The sequence below is a fragment of the Chelonia mydas genome, chromosome 2 (assembly GCF_015237465.2).
Source record: "Chelonia mydas isolate rCheMyd1 chromosome 2, rCheMyd1.pri.v2, whole genome shotgun sequence".
In the NCBI taxonomy this organism is placed as follows: domain Eukaryota; kingdom Metazoa; phylum Chordata; order Testudines; family Cheloniidae; genus Chelonia; species Chelonia mydas.
The window spans coordinates 32,363,014-32,380,102 of NC_057850.1; the positions used below are offsets into that span (position 1 = coordinate 32,363,014).

Consider the following 17,089-nt stretch of genomic DNA (forward strand, 5'->3'; position numbering starts at 1 on the left):
TTTTACAATTATAATACAACGTGCATAATGTATCATTGCCATCATAGGAGATACAAAAAGGCTATCAACTCTCCCACTAGTGGAAAAGAATTGTGGGGAGTTTTGAAAAGCTACGTAATGTCAAATTTAAGGTCATGTTATTCCCAGCTTATTCATAAATAAGCAGAGCTATCTTTAAAAAGTAATCAGATGCTTTATTTAAAGAATGTTTCAATATGTTATATGAAATCTTTTTAACTTATTGTTTCAGATATACAATGAAAAAGAATTACTTCAAGGAAAATTGGAGCTTCTTAGTGATACCAACATGGTGGATTTCGCTATGGATGTGTACAAAAACCTTTATTCAGATGAGATTCCTCATGGTAAGCTTGGTCATAAATGGGTCTGTGGATTTTGCAGTCAGTTTTCAAGTAGATGCTTGAGTGAATGAAATCGTAACAATCCTTTCCAACAGCTGCCAATTTTACTGTCTTAAAACTGTCCCTGGTGGTGGTTTTTGTTTAAAACATTTGTCATTTTGTCCTCCTTTCCTTCTGATCACTGTTCACTTGGCACCGTATTCTGGTATGGTTCTGAAGAATACACTGATAGTTGGTAATAACGTGTATGCAGTACTTGGTACCTATGGAATAAAAATATCAGTATTAAGTTTAAGGAAAGATGATTAATGAAAGCAGGTGCCTTGTTCAAAAAAAGGTCATTGTCACTAATCTTGTAAAATATTTTCTTTCATTTAAAATTTAGTTTCAAAGTGGTATTAAGAGTACTTCATGACCAATAACAAAGACTTTGGGATTGCCATAACTCCCCTGATGCTATATTATTGGTTACATATTCCTTGCCAAAATATAATATTGCACACTTAGAAGTGTGTGAGGGGGAGGGTGGGCTGGCTGGCTGTGTTAAAGCTTTCCTTTAAAGCATTCAATCTTGGAAACCATAGAGACAAGATATTTCCATTTTAGTACTGCATATGAATTTCAGGTCAGTTGTGATTGAGGTTTAATCACGTGTGGAAGTTCAAAGTTATGGTTCCTGTGTCACTTATAAAAACATAAAACAACAGAGAGGTCCACCGTTCTGCGACAAGGGATGAATTATCCTTTCACCCAGAGTCTAGGCATTGGGGCTACAGGTAAATTAGTATAACTTTGCACCTAATGTTACTTACAAAAAACTGTTTAGGGATCCTTAAGGTTCCAAAGTCAGGTACTCAAAAGTTAGGAATGACTTCATTAGTCTTTACAGGATCACATAAAGCTTGTTCTACAAGACCTCTGCTTCACTGATTGTTCAAGATGAGGCAGTGAGTAACAGAAAGTTCTCTTGTGTTTAAGGCAATGGACTGGGACCAGAGAAATCTGGGTTCTACTCCTGGCTCTTCCACAAACTTTCCTTTTGATACTAGGCAAGAATGTTGTTACACAAACATGCCCGGGGAGCAAATTAATGTACAAGCATTCAATTCTAGCATTTCCTAACTTTTGAGTACCTGCTTGGCAATCTTAACATTTTTATTTAAGGTTTTTTTCAGTCTTATAGTAGACCATTTCAGCTGATGTGCAGTTATTTAGTTGGATAATGTTTCACTTTAATAGCTTACATATATGTAGGAACAATTCCTTGAAGTTTGCGAGTTCATATCTGGAAGAAAGCTGAGGGAATAAGTCTGGTTACTGGGAAACCTCTGCCTGCATTTCACACAAAATCCAGCTACATTCCCCCAAAATTATCCTTTTTTTTGCATTTTCTAGAGCATGTAATTTATTCTTGAAAAATAAACTATTCTATATTATTGACAATTTGATATCTATTCAGCTATACTGCTATTCCATATTTCTTATAATAACTTGCACTACAAAATTTCTTCTGTACATGATGATTCAAGTGTTAACCATCATTAACTTTATTTAACAGTGTAAAATAAAGTTTACTGCAGGTAACACTTTCAGAGTCAAATACTATTCAGGACTATTTGCTTGCTTGGTGCTCTGTGCAAGAAATCTGACCTATGGCGCACTTCTGTCCACTTAATTTTCTCTCTGTTCAGACTACTTTTATACACATAATTTATAAGTAGTATAAATTATTCTTTTTACCCAAATTTACCATACCATGAAGATTTACGTATGGGCAACTCTCACTCTTTCTATCAGCTGAATAACAGTTGCCAAGGTTATAGTTGAGTTGCATTGTTAAGAAACTTTACAGTATTAACTAGTTAAAGCTAGAAATTTAGTGAAAATACATTAAACAAATGCATTCACACACATTTAATAATTATATTTCCTTCTGCCTTCCTTACATTTAACTTGTTCAACTGCAGGAGTCACAGAATAAACATGTTTCAGAGTGGTAGTCGTGTTAGTCTGAATCAGCAAAAAGAACGAGGAGTACTTGTGGCACCTTAGAGACTAACAAATTTATTTGAGCATAAGCTTTTGTGGGCTAAAACCCACTTCATCAGATGCATGCAGTGGAAAATCCAGTAGGAAGATATATATGTATGCATATACACAGAGAACATGGGTGTTGCCGTACACACTATAATGAGAGTGATCAATTAAGGTGAGCTATTATCAGCAGGAGGAAAAAAACCTTTTGTAGTGATGATCACGCTTTCATATAATCAGTAAGGTAACTGAATGGTTTCTCCTTTTGCCCTCTTCTACCCCCACCACCTTCATTTTTGTAATCACAAGAGTCAACTGAAGGTGTGGATAGTTCCATCATATTGAAGTACCACTTATCAGGCAAGTGATTCTCCGGTTTAGACTGGCTTGTGAATTACTCACCATTACCAGTTCGTCCGCTAGAATTCGTTCTCAAATTTGTGGTGTGATTTATGCCCAGGATCATTCTTCTGTGGATATAATACTGTAGTTGATTGCAGTGGTTGTTGGGACAACTTCATTCTTTTCATTACCTTTGGGCATGGCTACACTTGCAGATGTAGAGCGCTGTGAGTTAAACCAGCCTTCGGAGACCGCAGCAGAGAAAACGCTGCCCTGTGTTTACACGGTCAGCTGGAAGCGCACTGGTGTGGCCACATTAGCAGCTCTTGCAATGCCACAAAGAGCAGTGCATTGTGGTAGCTATCCCAGTGTGCAAGTGGCTGCAACATGCTTTTCAAATGTGTGGGGGGGGGTGGAGGGGGCGTGGAGCATGTTGTGTGTAGGTGTTGGCGGGGGCTGAGTGTGTCAGCATGCTGTCTTGTAAGTTCAGACAGCAGCAGACTCTCCTCCCCCACGCCTCTCTGTCTCACACACTCACAGCAAGCAGCATTCCACAGTAATGGTTGCTTTGTCCCGGAGCAGATAAACATGCTGGCTGTCAGAAATGGAGCTTTGAAAGGGCATATCCGCATTCCTGTAGCCGATTTCAAAACAATGAAAAGAGCGGCCACTTGACTTCAGGGGATTATGGGATGTTTCCGGAGGCCAATCACAGCGCAGTAATACACCACCTCGTTCACGCTGACGCCTGGACATTTCAGCCCGGGCGGAGCAAGCTTTATGCTTCTCGTGGAGGTGGATTACCAGGAGCGCTCCAGCTGCAGAGTCCAGGTGCTTTATGTGCCTTGCCAGTGTGGACACATCAGGAGTTAGTGTTCCCGGGGCTGCGTTAATGCATTCTAACTTGCAAGTGTAGCCACGCCCTTGGTCTCCTTGCTGGATTGGTTGGTGGGTCCTCTTGCTCCATTAAGTTCTATACTCAAATAGCTGATTTTTCTCAAACTTTGGCTGTTCTCTGTTCCAAAGCATGGTTTCTTCAAGTTGATATTTAAATGCTTCCTCTATCACACATAGTAGCACTAGATGTAAAATTATAGTGTTCCTTACTATTTCTACCAGCTTGAAAGTTATTTTGCAGATTAGGCTGCTTATAAGCATCCTTCTTACTTTTCAAATACGTTTTCTGTCAGAGTTTGAGTGCTTGCTGAACAAAAATCTAGCCTAGATTTGTAGAAGATTTTTCGTACAGTTTCAGTTCAGCAGATAATTATTCCATTCCTCTTGAATATATGTAGCATCTTCCTTTCTGTTGCTTTTCACCTTTGCAACTTTGTCAGAAGCAAGCAAATGTATCCAAAACATAGTTTCTTCCTTCATGATGAGTGAGAAATCTTGTAAGTTCATGACTGTGCTGTAAAACTCTTCCATAGAGATAGTGACTTTTTATTAAGCTAGTCACTTGTAAAATAAGTCATGGATTCCAAGTCCAAAAGACCAGTGTTGTCATCTAGTCTGACTTTCTGTATAATGCAGGACATAAACTTCCCCAATAAGTCCCAAAACATATCTTTTTAGAAAAAACATCCAATCTTGATTTAAAAATTGCCAGTGATGGAGAATTCACTAGGGCCCTTGGTAAGTTGTTCCAATGATTAATTACTCTCACTGTTCAGAGTGTGGAGGTACACTTTAGTTCCAGTTTGAATTTGTATAGCTTCAACTTGCAGCCATTGGATCATATTATACATTTCTCCTCTAGATTGAAGCGCCTAATATTAAATATTTGTTCCCCATGTAGCTACTTATAGACTGTAATCAAGTCACCCCTTAACCTTCTTTTTTGTTAAGATAAATAGACTAAAGGAACTCTATCACTGAAAGGCATGTTTTTTAATCCTTTAATTATTTTCATGGCTCTTTTCTGAACTCTCTCCAATCTATAAACCTTCTTCCTGATTTGTGAGCACCACAACTCGACAAAGTATTCCAGGAGCAGTCAAAGCCAAATCCAGTGGTAAAATAGCCCTTATTCCTACTCAAGATTCCCTTATTTATGCATCCCAGGGTTGCATTAGACCTTTTGGCCACAGCATCTCACTGGGAGCTCATGCTCAGGTGATTAGATAGAGACTCCCATCCTATAAGTATGCCTTGTGTTCTTTATTCCTAGATGTATACATATATATTTAGCCGTATTAAAAATGCATATTGTGTGCTTGTCGCCCATTTATCAAGCAGTCCAGATTACTCTGTATCACCGACCTGTTCGCTTCATTATTTACCATTCCCCAATTTTTTGTGTCAGCTGCAAACTTTCCATGATTTTGTTTTCTTCCATGTCATTGATAAAAAATGTTAAATAGCATAGAGCCAAGAACTGATCTCTGTGTCGTCCCCCCCCCCCAGAAACACTCATTCAGTGATGACTCCTCTTTTACAATTATTTTGAGATGTATCAGTTAGCTAGCTTTGAATTGATTTAATTTGTGTCATGTTAATTTTATATCATTCGGGTTTTTTAATTCAAAATGTCATATGGTATCAAGTCAAATGCTGTAGAGAAATGTTATGTCAGCACTATTACCTTTATCAGCTCAACTTGTAATTCATCAAAAAATACTAAGTTAGTTTGGCAGGATCTATTTTCCATAAAGCCATGTTGTTTGGCATTAATTATACCACATTCCTTTAATTCTTTATTAATCATTGTGGCAGTTAATGTGGCTTGACTGAGGGGACAAATGAGCTGAGGTTTTTGGATACCAAGGTACTCAGCACACTGCTGATTCTACATCAGATAACTACAGGCTGCTTGCGAAGATGTTAACTTTACATTGTACTCTTTCTTTATCTAGCTTTGCGTGAAAAGAGGACTGCTGTTGTTGCACAGCTGAAACAGCTTCAGTTAGAAACTGAGCCAATTGTCAAGATGTTTGAAGACCCAGAAACTACAAGACAAATGCAATCTACTAGGTAATATTTTCTTTAATACTCTAGACATTGCAGGAGTTCATCTTCCCAGATGCCTTGTTGGACCAGTGTAAAGAGGCTTTCTAATTAACAGTTGTCAGTTTGAAGCTGAAAATCTTTGCTCCCTTTGCCTGTACCGTATGTTAATATGTATCCTGTGATGTCTTGGCCCCCATATGATGATATTCTGCTTACCATTAATAATGTCTCTGTGAGGGAAAGCTTATACTTCAGGATGTTGACAACCAAAGTGGTTAAATATAAAAATAAATCGTCTTGTAAGAAATGTTTTGTCATAATTTAAATATTGTTTGTGTTTAGGTGATGAAATGGTTAGAAAGGCCTTTGAAGTCATCCCTGAAAAGCCCAAGTGATATGTTAATTTTCCACTGCTCTTTTCACATAACACCTTCAAAGTAGAATGTTGAAGTGTCATCCTTCCAGGCACATAATTTGCTGTTGTAATCACCTTCAGAGGTAACGAAAGTAACTTCGTAAACAGCTAGAAGCATCAGCAACCTGAGGCACTTTCATAGGCCTGCCAATTCAAGAAGCGAGTCTGAGGGCTTGTCTTCACTACAGGGGTAAGTCAACCTAAGTTATGCTACTCCAGCTACAATGTAGCTTAGGTCAGTTTACCCCGGTGTCTTTGCTGCACTGTGTTGCCAGGAGATTCTCTCCGGTCAACTTCCCTTACTCTTTCAGAGAGCTGGAGTACTGGGGTCGACCAGAAAGCGCTCTGCCATTGATTTAGCCTGTCTTTGCTAGATCCGCTAAATCGATCTCTGCTGCATTGACTTTTGATCTCCCTGTAGTGAAGACCAGCCCTGAGAATTGCAGCCTGTTTTCTCCGTAGTGCAGAATGTTATATTATGTGCAACACCTGAACCAAGTTGTTCAGTAGCTTTTATTAGAGAGTTTCAAAAAATGCCAGTACCTGAATTTCACTCCCCTCCCCCCCAAGAAATATTTTTTTTAATGCAGCATATCATTGCAATTCCTTAATATTTGTAGTACTCATGATAAATGGCATGGACAGAATGGCAAGCTAACATTTCAGTACTCTGATTAATTTTGAGTTGTTCAAATATTTCTGGGCATAAAATGTAATTAATATAACCAGTTGCAAAGAAAGCACAGTTATTCCCATTAACCCATATGAAATGGGCTTATTTCTTAAATATCTTAAATTACGTCCTGCCAATACACTACAGTGAACAATGAAAATAAAATATATTGATGCAGCTAATTATTAAGGTCTTCCTCCTGCAGTTGAAGCCATGTGGGAGTAACCTTGCACCCACATGGAATCCCCTTAACCTCAGTGAAGCTCAACATGAACATGTATTCCTGCATGGATCTGCTTGCAGGACCATGGCAAATATTTATAATACATAAGGCTGAAAGAAAATTGTGGGCCATGATTTTTGTTGTAAAAACTTCAACTTTCAACACTCACTGCAACTAACAACTCTCACCACAACTTTTGTACAATATCACTCACTGAAACCTGGTCATGATGGAGGGGTGGCAGGGCCAAATTTCAGTGAGTGGTGTTGTGACTTGGTGAACATGTTGGGGGCAGAGGTGGAAGAGGAGGAGGGTGGGGTTGGGGTTGTGTTCCCTGGAGGGCTCAGACTTTGCCCAAGTGTGGTTCTGCCTCTGCCAAGTGGCGCAGGTCAGGCCTGCTGAGCCTCAGTGTCTCCTGCATGACTTGAACAACTTTGCCTCTCATGCTAAGTGGGGCCAGGTAGGTGTTGGGTCTTGTGCCTTCCACAGGATGTGAAGCTGGGATGGGGAGCCTCCAGGGATCTCTGCACTGGGGCCAGCTCTAGGATGCATGGGTTTGGGTGTGCCCCCCCACCCCAGAATTGGAGGAATGCGTGGGGAGTATCCAGCTCCTGATAAAGGACCCTGATGCCAACTTGACATCTAGTCAGTTACAAACAAAGAGTTTGGGTCCTGCATCCTTCAAGCTGCCCCCACACACCTGCACCGTCCACACCTCTGCCCTGAGGGACCTCCACACCTTTGTCTTGAAGGCTGCCCTAACCTGCAAACCCTACCACATCTCTTCTTTGAGGGCACCTCTGCACACACTTTGTATGTCCTTGTGGTCTTTTTTTATGGTAATTGAACTAAAGGCACTAAAAACACAACTGTAACAATTGTGGCCAACTTCTGAACCAAAAAAATCTCAATTTTCTTAAAGCCTTAATAAGTAATGCTCAAGCTAAGTTATTCTAAGAATTCTAGGAAAAATTAGGCTGTAAAAAGTATAGTTAATAACAGTTTACTGGACGTGAAATTTTGTGGTGTCTGATATTCCAGAAGGAATAGAATTTTGCTTTTTGAGTCTGCCTTTGTTCTCACATTATACTGAGACAGGCTGTATTTTGGGAAATGGCAGACTAAGATGATTAAAATGTATTTATGTATACATAAATTTTACTGATTTGGGGTTTTTTAGAACTATAAATTACCATGTGGCATACGCAGTTCCATATTCACAGGTGAGAACGTACAGTAACTTACTTCATAGTAACTGTATTGCTCCCCAATCTTGGGTCGGTGCTGCGCAGCTGACTAGGACCCCCATGTAATTTGAGTTTTGAGGGCAGCAGTTCACCTCATTTCCCAAAAAACCCACAGCAAAGGGGTATGTTCTGTCTTCTGTGCTCATCTTTTTTTTTTTTTTTTGCTGATGATATAATTCTCTATGCCTGTTGCGCGAGTCATAAAATCAAATAAAAGCAGTTAAAATAGAAATGTCCTGAGGCTTTCCTTGGGACTTAAATTAACTAAATATATTTTCTTGCTTCAGTTTGTAGTTTAACAAGTAGTAGGAAATAGCTTTGTGCTGATTAGTACCTCAGGCAGTTATAGCTGTTTTGTTTAACTGTCACCGTCTTGTGCATTCTTTTTTCTTTCCATTTGTCAGATAAGACATCTGCTGTTCAGTTTGAATCTGTTTCATGTGTGACTTGCCACTAAGCCGTAGGGATAAGCTCCCTATGGTATATCTGGTTAGGACTCTCCCAACTTGTGAGCTGTCACCACATCTTTAGGGAGTTCGCGTCTCTAAAGTTGTATAAGGACTACCCTCCTCTCTTGATAAATCTGCTGACTAGAGGTTATAATGGTAAATGGTGCTGTCTTTTCCTTCTCTACTTGCACATCTTGATACAATGTTTGCACTTGATAAGCTGTGAATTGCTGCACACCATATCTGTGCTGTCTTGAAGGGAACCCTGTTTCTAGTAATTCATTGCCTGAAGTCCCTCACTGCTTCAGAGCTGTTCTGAGGGATTTCCTGCGTACCTCAGATGTTGGAAGGTCGGTCACCAGGGCACCTGACTACTTAAATGTTCCTTTATGATGTATTCCCATCATGAAAATCTATGGATATTTTTTGCTGTCTTTTCAGTTCACACATGCATTCTTGCGTGGACAGAAAGGTATCTTATGACAATACAAAGACTTTAAGGATGCTCTTGTTCACGCAGGTATCTATGATTAAGAATTGGTACAAGAACAAGATACTGTTAGAAGATGCTTACAAGAGCACATACAAGTGTGGCCTTGGGAGCCACAGGCTCGGGCAGCCTCCTTCCAGAGATTTCGTGGCAAGGTGCACAATAGGAACAGAACCTTTTAATTTATCTCAAGACACTTAATATCATTGTTTGATTTAGTCAGTTACACAAAATACCTTACTGAGATCAGTTAGCACTCAGTAAGTTGGAGATTCAGAATGACTTATGTTTTTCAAGGTCTCTTGCTTAGATGTTTAAGGTTGGCACAAAGTGAATTGAAAGCAGCCAGATATTTATGCTGGAAAACTTCCCTTGTCTAGGAGGAATCTGTGTGAGAACTCTACCACGTCCTGTGTGAGGGGAGGCAGAAGAAGAGGCAAGGGGATGTGGTGGATCAAAGGTCTGCTATGTCTGGTTTCCTGCTGGCTTTAGGCATAGTTGAGAATCAAGCCCTATGTATCCTGGAAAGCCACACAAGGGATACTTGCCAGGGCCGGAAAAGGCTCATTTTACTGACCTGAAAACCTCAGAGTACTGTGACATAAGTTGTTGAAGCTTTCAGCATGGATAAATGCATCCATATTCTACTTGGCTAATGGTCTTACAAACTGCATGCTAAAATGTAATATTGTCATCCTTCCTCTTGTGGAATTCAGTACAGTGTACTGAGTTGGTGCATATATCAGATTTTATTTTTTTACATTGGTATTTCCTTAATATGATGTACAAATATACTGTTATGTTTCACACATCGTTGTGAAGGGTCTGCTCTTGTAGTTTAGGCTTCAAAATTGTCAGCAGCAACTAAGGGGAATTTTCTTGTTTCACACAGGGATACAGTCCACCCACTAGATGTCTTTTTCTTATAGTATATGGCACTATTGACATTCACTGCTGTAGTTTGAACTGGTGGAAGTCTCATGTAAAGAAGAATCATAATGTTATGAGTACTCAAGATGGGGAGAGTGTTGAGTTTTTTGTAAATCTGAAAGTTTGACCAAACAAGGGAGATTTCTTTGAGAGAGCTCAGGGGATCGGTCCTTGTTACCTTGTGGATGGTGAAGTGATTATGGCTCTTTAACCAGTCTAAGTCTCAATTTTGAAGTATATATTTGTATGGGTATATGGGATTATAGTAGCCTTCCAGGGTCTTGAGTGTCTCATGCTTTCCACGTTAGCATAGGAGATGCGTAAAAAAGCTTTTTCCCCACAAGGGAGGAACTTGTAGACTGAATCTATGACAGCTTTATTCTTCCCAGATAAATATCTGCTTATAGTAGACGGCAAACTGTTTATACTTACTGACTTCGACAAGGCAATGAATTTTTAATATGTAAAACTGCTTAGTTCGGTGTCTGGGGAGTACACAGCGAGACTAGATTAGAACTTAATTTTTATTGAAAAGATCCCCATTTTTGAATGAAAACTCATGAGTGAAATTGTTAATCTTTTTCCTCTGTATTTGAGGTTTTTAACACTCTTTATCAATTGAAACGTCTTAATTGTCAGTTCCTTCCGTGTTTCAGTCTTTGCAGTGGGGTGTTTCTCGTCTCCATGAGATCTGTAGGCAGACCAGTTCTTTGCTTTGAGCCTGGGTTTTGGACCACATTTCAGGAGGAACTCTCTAGAATTTTCTTCTCCAAGCAGCACATATGGCAGATTCCAGATCTCTTTGTAGCAGAGCTTCCACAGGATTGTTAACAAAATGTCTGTTTCCTCATCAGTTTTGAGGTTTTTCTCCTCAAAAACTGCTAAACTTCAAAAAATATTCTTCTGGCTTTCTGAGGAGGGTTTGAAGAACAATTCTTCTAGACAGACAGTAGGCCGCACAAACTCAGCTCTCCGCTACCATGTGGGTGAGGTCTATGCTGAGATGGTTGAGCAGGCCACCCGAAAGCTCCCTTCCCTGAGACAAGGCTGGAATCAATAGCATTGAACCAGGGTATATTTGTAAACCGCTCCCTGCTTCTCACCTACATATTGGACCCCTGTTCCCATAGCTTGCAGAGCAAACAGGAAAGTTTCACTGGAGCTTTTCTTAATCACTGAAGCTCACAGAAGGAAAAAACTCCTGCTCCCAGCCAGCATGTAGACAAGATCTGTGCTGAGGCAGTTGAGAAGGCCCCAGAGCGCACCCTCTCTCCCACAAGCTGTTTTACTTGTGAGGGCTTAGCTGCATAAGAGGTACCAACCAGTTGCTGTGACCTCTGATACAAATGATTTAGTTGTCTGCAGTGACTATAGCTTGCTCAGTCTGTGCGGTCAATCCCGTTCCCTGGAAGATGGGCCTACCTTCTTTCCCCTTCCAGGCATCCCACAGGAGGCCATGAAATGGCTGTTTTCCTTAGGGAGGCATGCAGGACACATGCCTGCAGACTGTTGTTTCAGACTCCCAGGTAAAGCACTCTGCCCCTCACAGGAGCTCCTTACCCTTTGTCTCAGGGGTTTGGCCCAGGGACCGGTGACTATGTTGCTCACAATCAGTTAAATGAAGAAGAAATCTCTAAAACTGGGGCTTTGAGCATGGTACCTCAGACTTGACTAATCTTCCCAGAATTAAGCACACAAATGAGGGTCTAACTTTACAGGTGCTTATGTTTTTTAGAGAATGAAAGACCTGTTTGGTTTTTTTAACTTGGAAATGGAAGGAGAGCTTTAATTTTTTCTCACCTGTTTTGAGGGTGTGAGTAAGGTGATGTGAAAATTCCTTGGACTAAGGACTAAAAGGTCTTCATTAATCTGCCTGCTGCAACTTCCTTAGTAAAGGGCATAATCATATAAGCTGACAGAGTATTCCTGCCAAACCCACAGACTGGAGAAATAAGATCATCACTCAAACTCAACTTTAATACATCCACATAAGCCTTGAGAGTATTCTCTTGTCTGCATTCTCTTATCGTGGAGGTCGTTATTCAACTCGGAGGCCATTGTTGAGCATGTTCCTAAATAAATAAATTACATAAATCTAGCTTTAATAAGATTTCGTTAGCAGCTTTCCATGACTGATGCATCACCTAAGATGTGCTGACATTCAAACTTCCAAAGACTTTTCTGAGGACAACTGTTGCGCCATGGTAAGAAACCAGAGTTGCAGAATATCACCTGATATCCTTCCAAATATTTTGTTGATAAGCTCTTTGGGGAGTGTAGAGACAAAGCAGTCACTCAGCACTGATGCTTTAGACACTGGATTAAGTCCCTCCCTCCTTCCAGTGGGAGAGTCTTCAAACAACTGTATCTCTTTGTTCCCTTTGAAGCCTTTTTCTTTCCAGTATAAAGATTGCCCATTAGGAGGAAGCCATTGCTCATTTTTCTGAGAGTTGGAATACCACGGCTGGGATTCTCTGGAAAACCATCCTACCCTTAAAGTTTCTCTCTTGAGCTTCCAAAGGTGGGGAAGCTTTCTCCTCTCCATGAGGGGTGCTTCTCGTGGGAGTAAACTACCCAAACAAATGGGTGCTTGACACAATCAGGGAAGGATATTCAACAGAACTCACACATTGTCCCAGGAACAAGATTATCCTTTTCCCAAAAGTAAATTAAAATAAACCATGCTCAACAGGAACCTTTGTATCCGAAGAGGAAGGGTTCAGTAGTCCATCTCCTACACATTAGAGAACTAGAACCATAGAGAGAGAGATTTTGAAAAGGGCACAAAATTATTTGTGGTACAAAGAGAAGCAATGGTATACAGTCCGGTTTTTTATATCTCAGGTCTCTCAACAAGGAGATTGATATTCCAGGGGAAATACTCTAATGCTATCATTACAGCATTGTTCCCCGAACTTCAGAATAGGAAAATAAACCTCTTAGAGATCTATTAAGGATATGATTGGGGTGAGTCACATGGATACATCAGCTTCTGCTACAATAAGAAGCATTTTCAATAGAATACATCCCTTTTGGACTTGTAAATTCTGCCTGGGTATTAACAAATACCATGTGATCCCTCCCTTCATGTGAAAGGGATACTACCCTTGTCTGGCCAGTCTTCTGATTATGTTACATAGGGCCCGGCCACCATTGATACCAATCTTTAGAAACATGGCAGTGTTCGGGAGAAATGTGTAATGGAACAGGGTGCCCCAATAGCCCTTATGTTTCTTTCAATTCTCTGTGGGTAAGTTGAATTCTCCCTCCCAGTGGATTATTTATGGCTTTATACAGTTCACTATAAAGACTGTCTGATGTGGAGGGAACTGAAGGAAAATTCTGTTTTGTCTGTGAATTTTCATTCTAGGACCTTTTGTGTCACAGGCAGACTCTCCCGCAGAGGACTGCATTATGTCCAGGGTTTTTTCTAACTGTTGCTCACATTTGAAAGAAGGAGGGTGTTCCTCTGAGAAATCCCTACATTTCATGTCAGTGTGCTGCTGCAAATCGTTTGAGTTGAATAACAATATTAAATTTTTATATAGTATGTTTCCAACGCTGAAAAATATTATCGTTTGGGAGAGTTCATCCTGACGGACTGTCCTAAGCCCAGGCTTGGAACAAAAATCTGGCCTGTTTCCAGTTGCTGTGGGATTAGGAAATGATCCATTGTCAAGATTGTTTGATGTGGAGGACCCTAAAATGAAAATTCACAGCTAAGTCAATTATCCTTGTCCCCGTTGCTCTTGTAAATGAAGTATCAATAACTGCACAGTTTTGATCAATTTCGTATCTTTATTTTTTCAGCTTTTAAAATGTTAATGTATATTCGACCTTTTGAGTAAGTCTTTGTATATAGTCTGAGTTTAAAAAAAAATATTTTTTTTTTAAATCTATTTTGCACATATCCAAACTGTAGTTGCTCTGAACAAGTCATGGCTAATTTCTGGTACAACACCAAAGATAGTAAAAAGTCCTTGGCTTGTTTATAGTTTCCTGGAGATCCTTGAAAAATACTGGTGGTCTCAAATTTGTAAATTGATAAACATCCTGAATGAATATTAATTTGTCTATAAAGTGCTTTAAGATCCTTTGGAAGTAATTTCATAAATGCAGTATAATGTTGATAATTGATTTGAATGCAAAACTCCCCCACGCCCAAGTTCTTAGTATGCAGTGGGTTGTTTCTTATTAACGGCATGGTTGTTTTTTCAGCTAACAGTGGCAGTAGTGCAGCGCACAGTAGTGCTCCTTAAAAAATGCAAGTCCATTTTTCTCACCTTCTGATAACTTGCTGAGAAGCTAAGCTGTTTCTCTTCATCACTCTTTACTGCAGTGGATATTAGGGAGCTGTCTACATTGGACCTGCTCTCTTTCTGGTAATAAAGATGAAGTGCTGCCAGAGATTGAGGTGTCAGAAGTAGAAGTGCTGGAACAAATTGATGATTTAACAAGTTGCCAGACCCAGAAGGTATAAAAGAGTTCTGAAAAATCTGAAACATGACCAGCTAGCAAAAATGTACAATCCCATTAAGAAAAGCTACTGTATTGGAGGGTACCAAATATTGTACCTGTATATTAAAAAAAATAGTTCTAGGGGTGATCTGGGGAAGACCAGTAAGCCTTGCATCTCTTCTTGGTAAATTGATGGAAACAAGGGGGTTCTGAGAAAGGTGATGAGAAAGATAAGAGTAGGGACATGGAAAACTCTCCTGTATAGAACAGTTGAAAAGATTGGGGTTGTTTACCTAAGAAATCAGATTAATAAGAGGGGACATGATAAAAGCTTATAAAATCATGAGTGGTAGAGAATGAAGCTTGGGTGCTTCTGTTCTCTTTGTTGCATAACAAGGGGACACTCAGTGAAATGGAAAGGTGGCAAATTCAGAACTGACCAAAGGGAAATATTTTTTCACCAGCTGCATAATTAGATAGAACTCAGTTGACATAGGATGTAATTTGAGTCCAAAGGCGAATGGCTCCGCTGTAGTCCATGGTAGTTTTGCCACTGAGTTCAGTGGGTCTGGGACTTCATCCCAAGAACTTATCAATATTTGGAGGAATTGGACGTTTATATGGAGAACAAGAATATCCAGAGTTGTTATGGTGAATGCTAAATTCTTTTAGTTCGTTTGACAGCACATCATGGCTATTCAAATTCACAGTTTATTCCGTATACTCAGTCCCCTGGGTTTGTGTGGGCCTTTCACACAGCAACAGATTTTAAAAAAAAAAAAGTTATAGGGATACTCAGGAGAAGTTTAAAAAAGAGACTGTTGTGTGTTCCTTTTAATAGCTTTATTTAGTATTAGACTAACACGGCTGTTACTCTGAAACCTGACATTAACTTGTGATGGTCAGCTTAAACCTGTTTTACAGATCTTTATTTTTGTTACAGGGATGGTCGAATGCTCTTTGATTATCTAGCTGACAAGCATGGTGTAAGTTTTTTTTTTTTTTATTATTATTTTATTTTTACATTTTTAAATATGTAAGAGTAACAGGCTAAATTATATTCAATCCAACAGTCTTGCAATATCAAGAACATGGCATCCTGGCCTATCTCTCTAGTTTAAATGTAGCTGATGTGCGAAACTTCTTGCATGAAAATGTTTAAAAGCTTAAATTGAACTAAATGTGTTACAAACTTATAAAAGCAAGGAAATCTGGATATTAATTGCATCCTTAAAACTTGTGGTTATGCTTAATTATTGTAGTACCTTCTTCTAACATTAGTGTTATTACTGTATTCGGCAGAATGAATAAAGGATGAAGTAATTATTTCAGTTTCAGTGTTTTAGTTTTTGTGGTCACTGCTATCATTGCACTTATCATCCAAAGACCCTGAAGCTCTTTACAGGCTACTTACGTATCTGTAATTAAATGTGACTACCCACTATTGAGTCATTTCACAACCCATTGCCATTACATCTCTTTCATAATGAAGACAAACATTTTGTATTCTTTCTCAGTTTAGACAGGAGTACCTAGACACTCTCTACAGGTATGCAAAGTTCCAATATGAATGTGGCAACTATTCAGGAGCTGCAGAATATCTCTACTTTTTTAGGGTTTTGGTAAGTAGTTGTTTTTTTCTTAAGTATTTAGGCCACTTTGTTTTCTGTAAAAATTCTAAATATCCTGATTACAAACTTCCTGAGGCAATTATTCAGTACAAGAGGAATACTGAAAAGATACACAAGCTCAGAATTAGTGATTCTAATTAGTTATTTGCTAACAGTTTCGTATTCTGTTTGTGATTATAGGGGGAAACTCTGGTCTGTGTACAGTAATCTATTTAGATTGCAAGATCCTTTTGTCAGGGGACATGTCTTCATTTGCATCTTGCATAATGCCAAGAGCACAAATAATATGATACTGTGTAGTAACTGTTGGGAAATAACTTTTCAGTCGCTAAGTCACGTTCGTCGGTTCTGTTCTTGAGATCAGATAGCACATTCTATTTACAAGAATTCTGCTCTGCTAGAAGTAAATGTAAAACACCTGCCTAATTTCAAGAATGGAAAAGTGAAACAGAAACGTTTCTCAGTATGTCATATGCATGAATAGACCAACACCTAGTTTGTATGTTTAAGTCTTATCACACCTCACTATGATCTTGAGAATTGCAATGTTAAAAATGAACAATTAGCAAAATTTTCAAGTGCTAATTTTTGTTCTAATTTAAGTTTTAAAATTTTAAAAGTTGTAACTAACTGTATTAGATACTTCCTGTTTCTTCCTATAAATCTAAACTGGAAGAGTATTATAAACTGTAACAACTAAGCATAAGCATTTGCAATCTAATTCCTGTGCACAAAAAGTGGTGGTGAAAGGTTTACAGGTAAATTGAAAGTAATCAGTGGTAATGCTGAACTTACAGCTTCCTATCGAGAATTCCATCTGTCTTCCCTTGAATATTATGGAGGATTTAGAAGAGTAAAAGTTGTGCTTTAGAAATGTTAACAGCTT

At 39.1% G+C, this 17,089-nt stretch overlaps 1 protein-coding gene across 1 annotated transcript in view; it reads left to right on the top strand.

The window, feature by feature from the left end:
- EIF3E (eukaryotic translation initiation factor 3 subunit E) overlaps nucleotides 1–17,089 on the top strand; it is a 56,488-nt gene that overhangs the window by 6,146 nt on the left and 33,253 nt on the right. Inside the window, exons 2-5 of the mRNA XM_007056088.4 lie at nucleotides 251–365; nucleotides 5,594–5,711; nucleotides 15,516–15,558; nucleotides 16,090–16,194. Coding sequence (XP_007056150.1) covers nucleotides 251–365; nucleotides 5,594–5,711; nucleotides 15,516–15,558; nucleotides 16,090–16,194 — 381 coding nt within the window. The remainder of the gene's footprint in view (nucleotides 1–250; nucleotides 366–5,593; nucleotides 5,712–15,515; nucleotides 15,559–16,089; nucleotides 16,195–17,089) is intronic.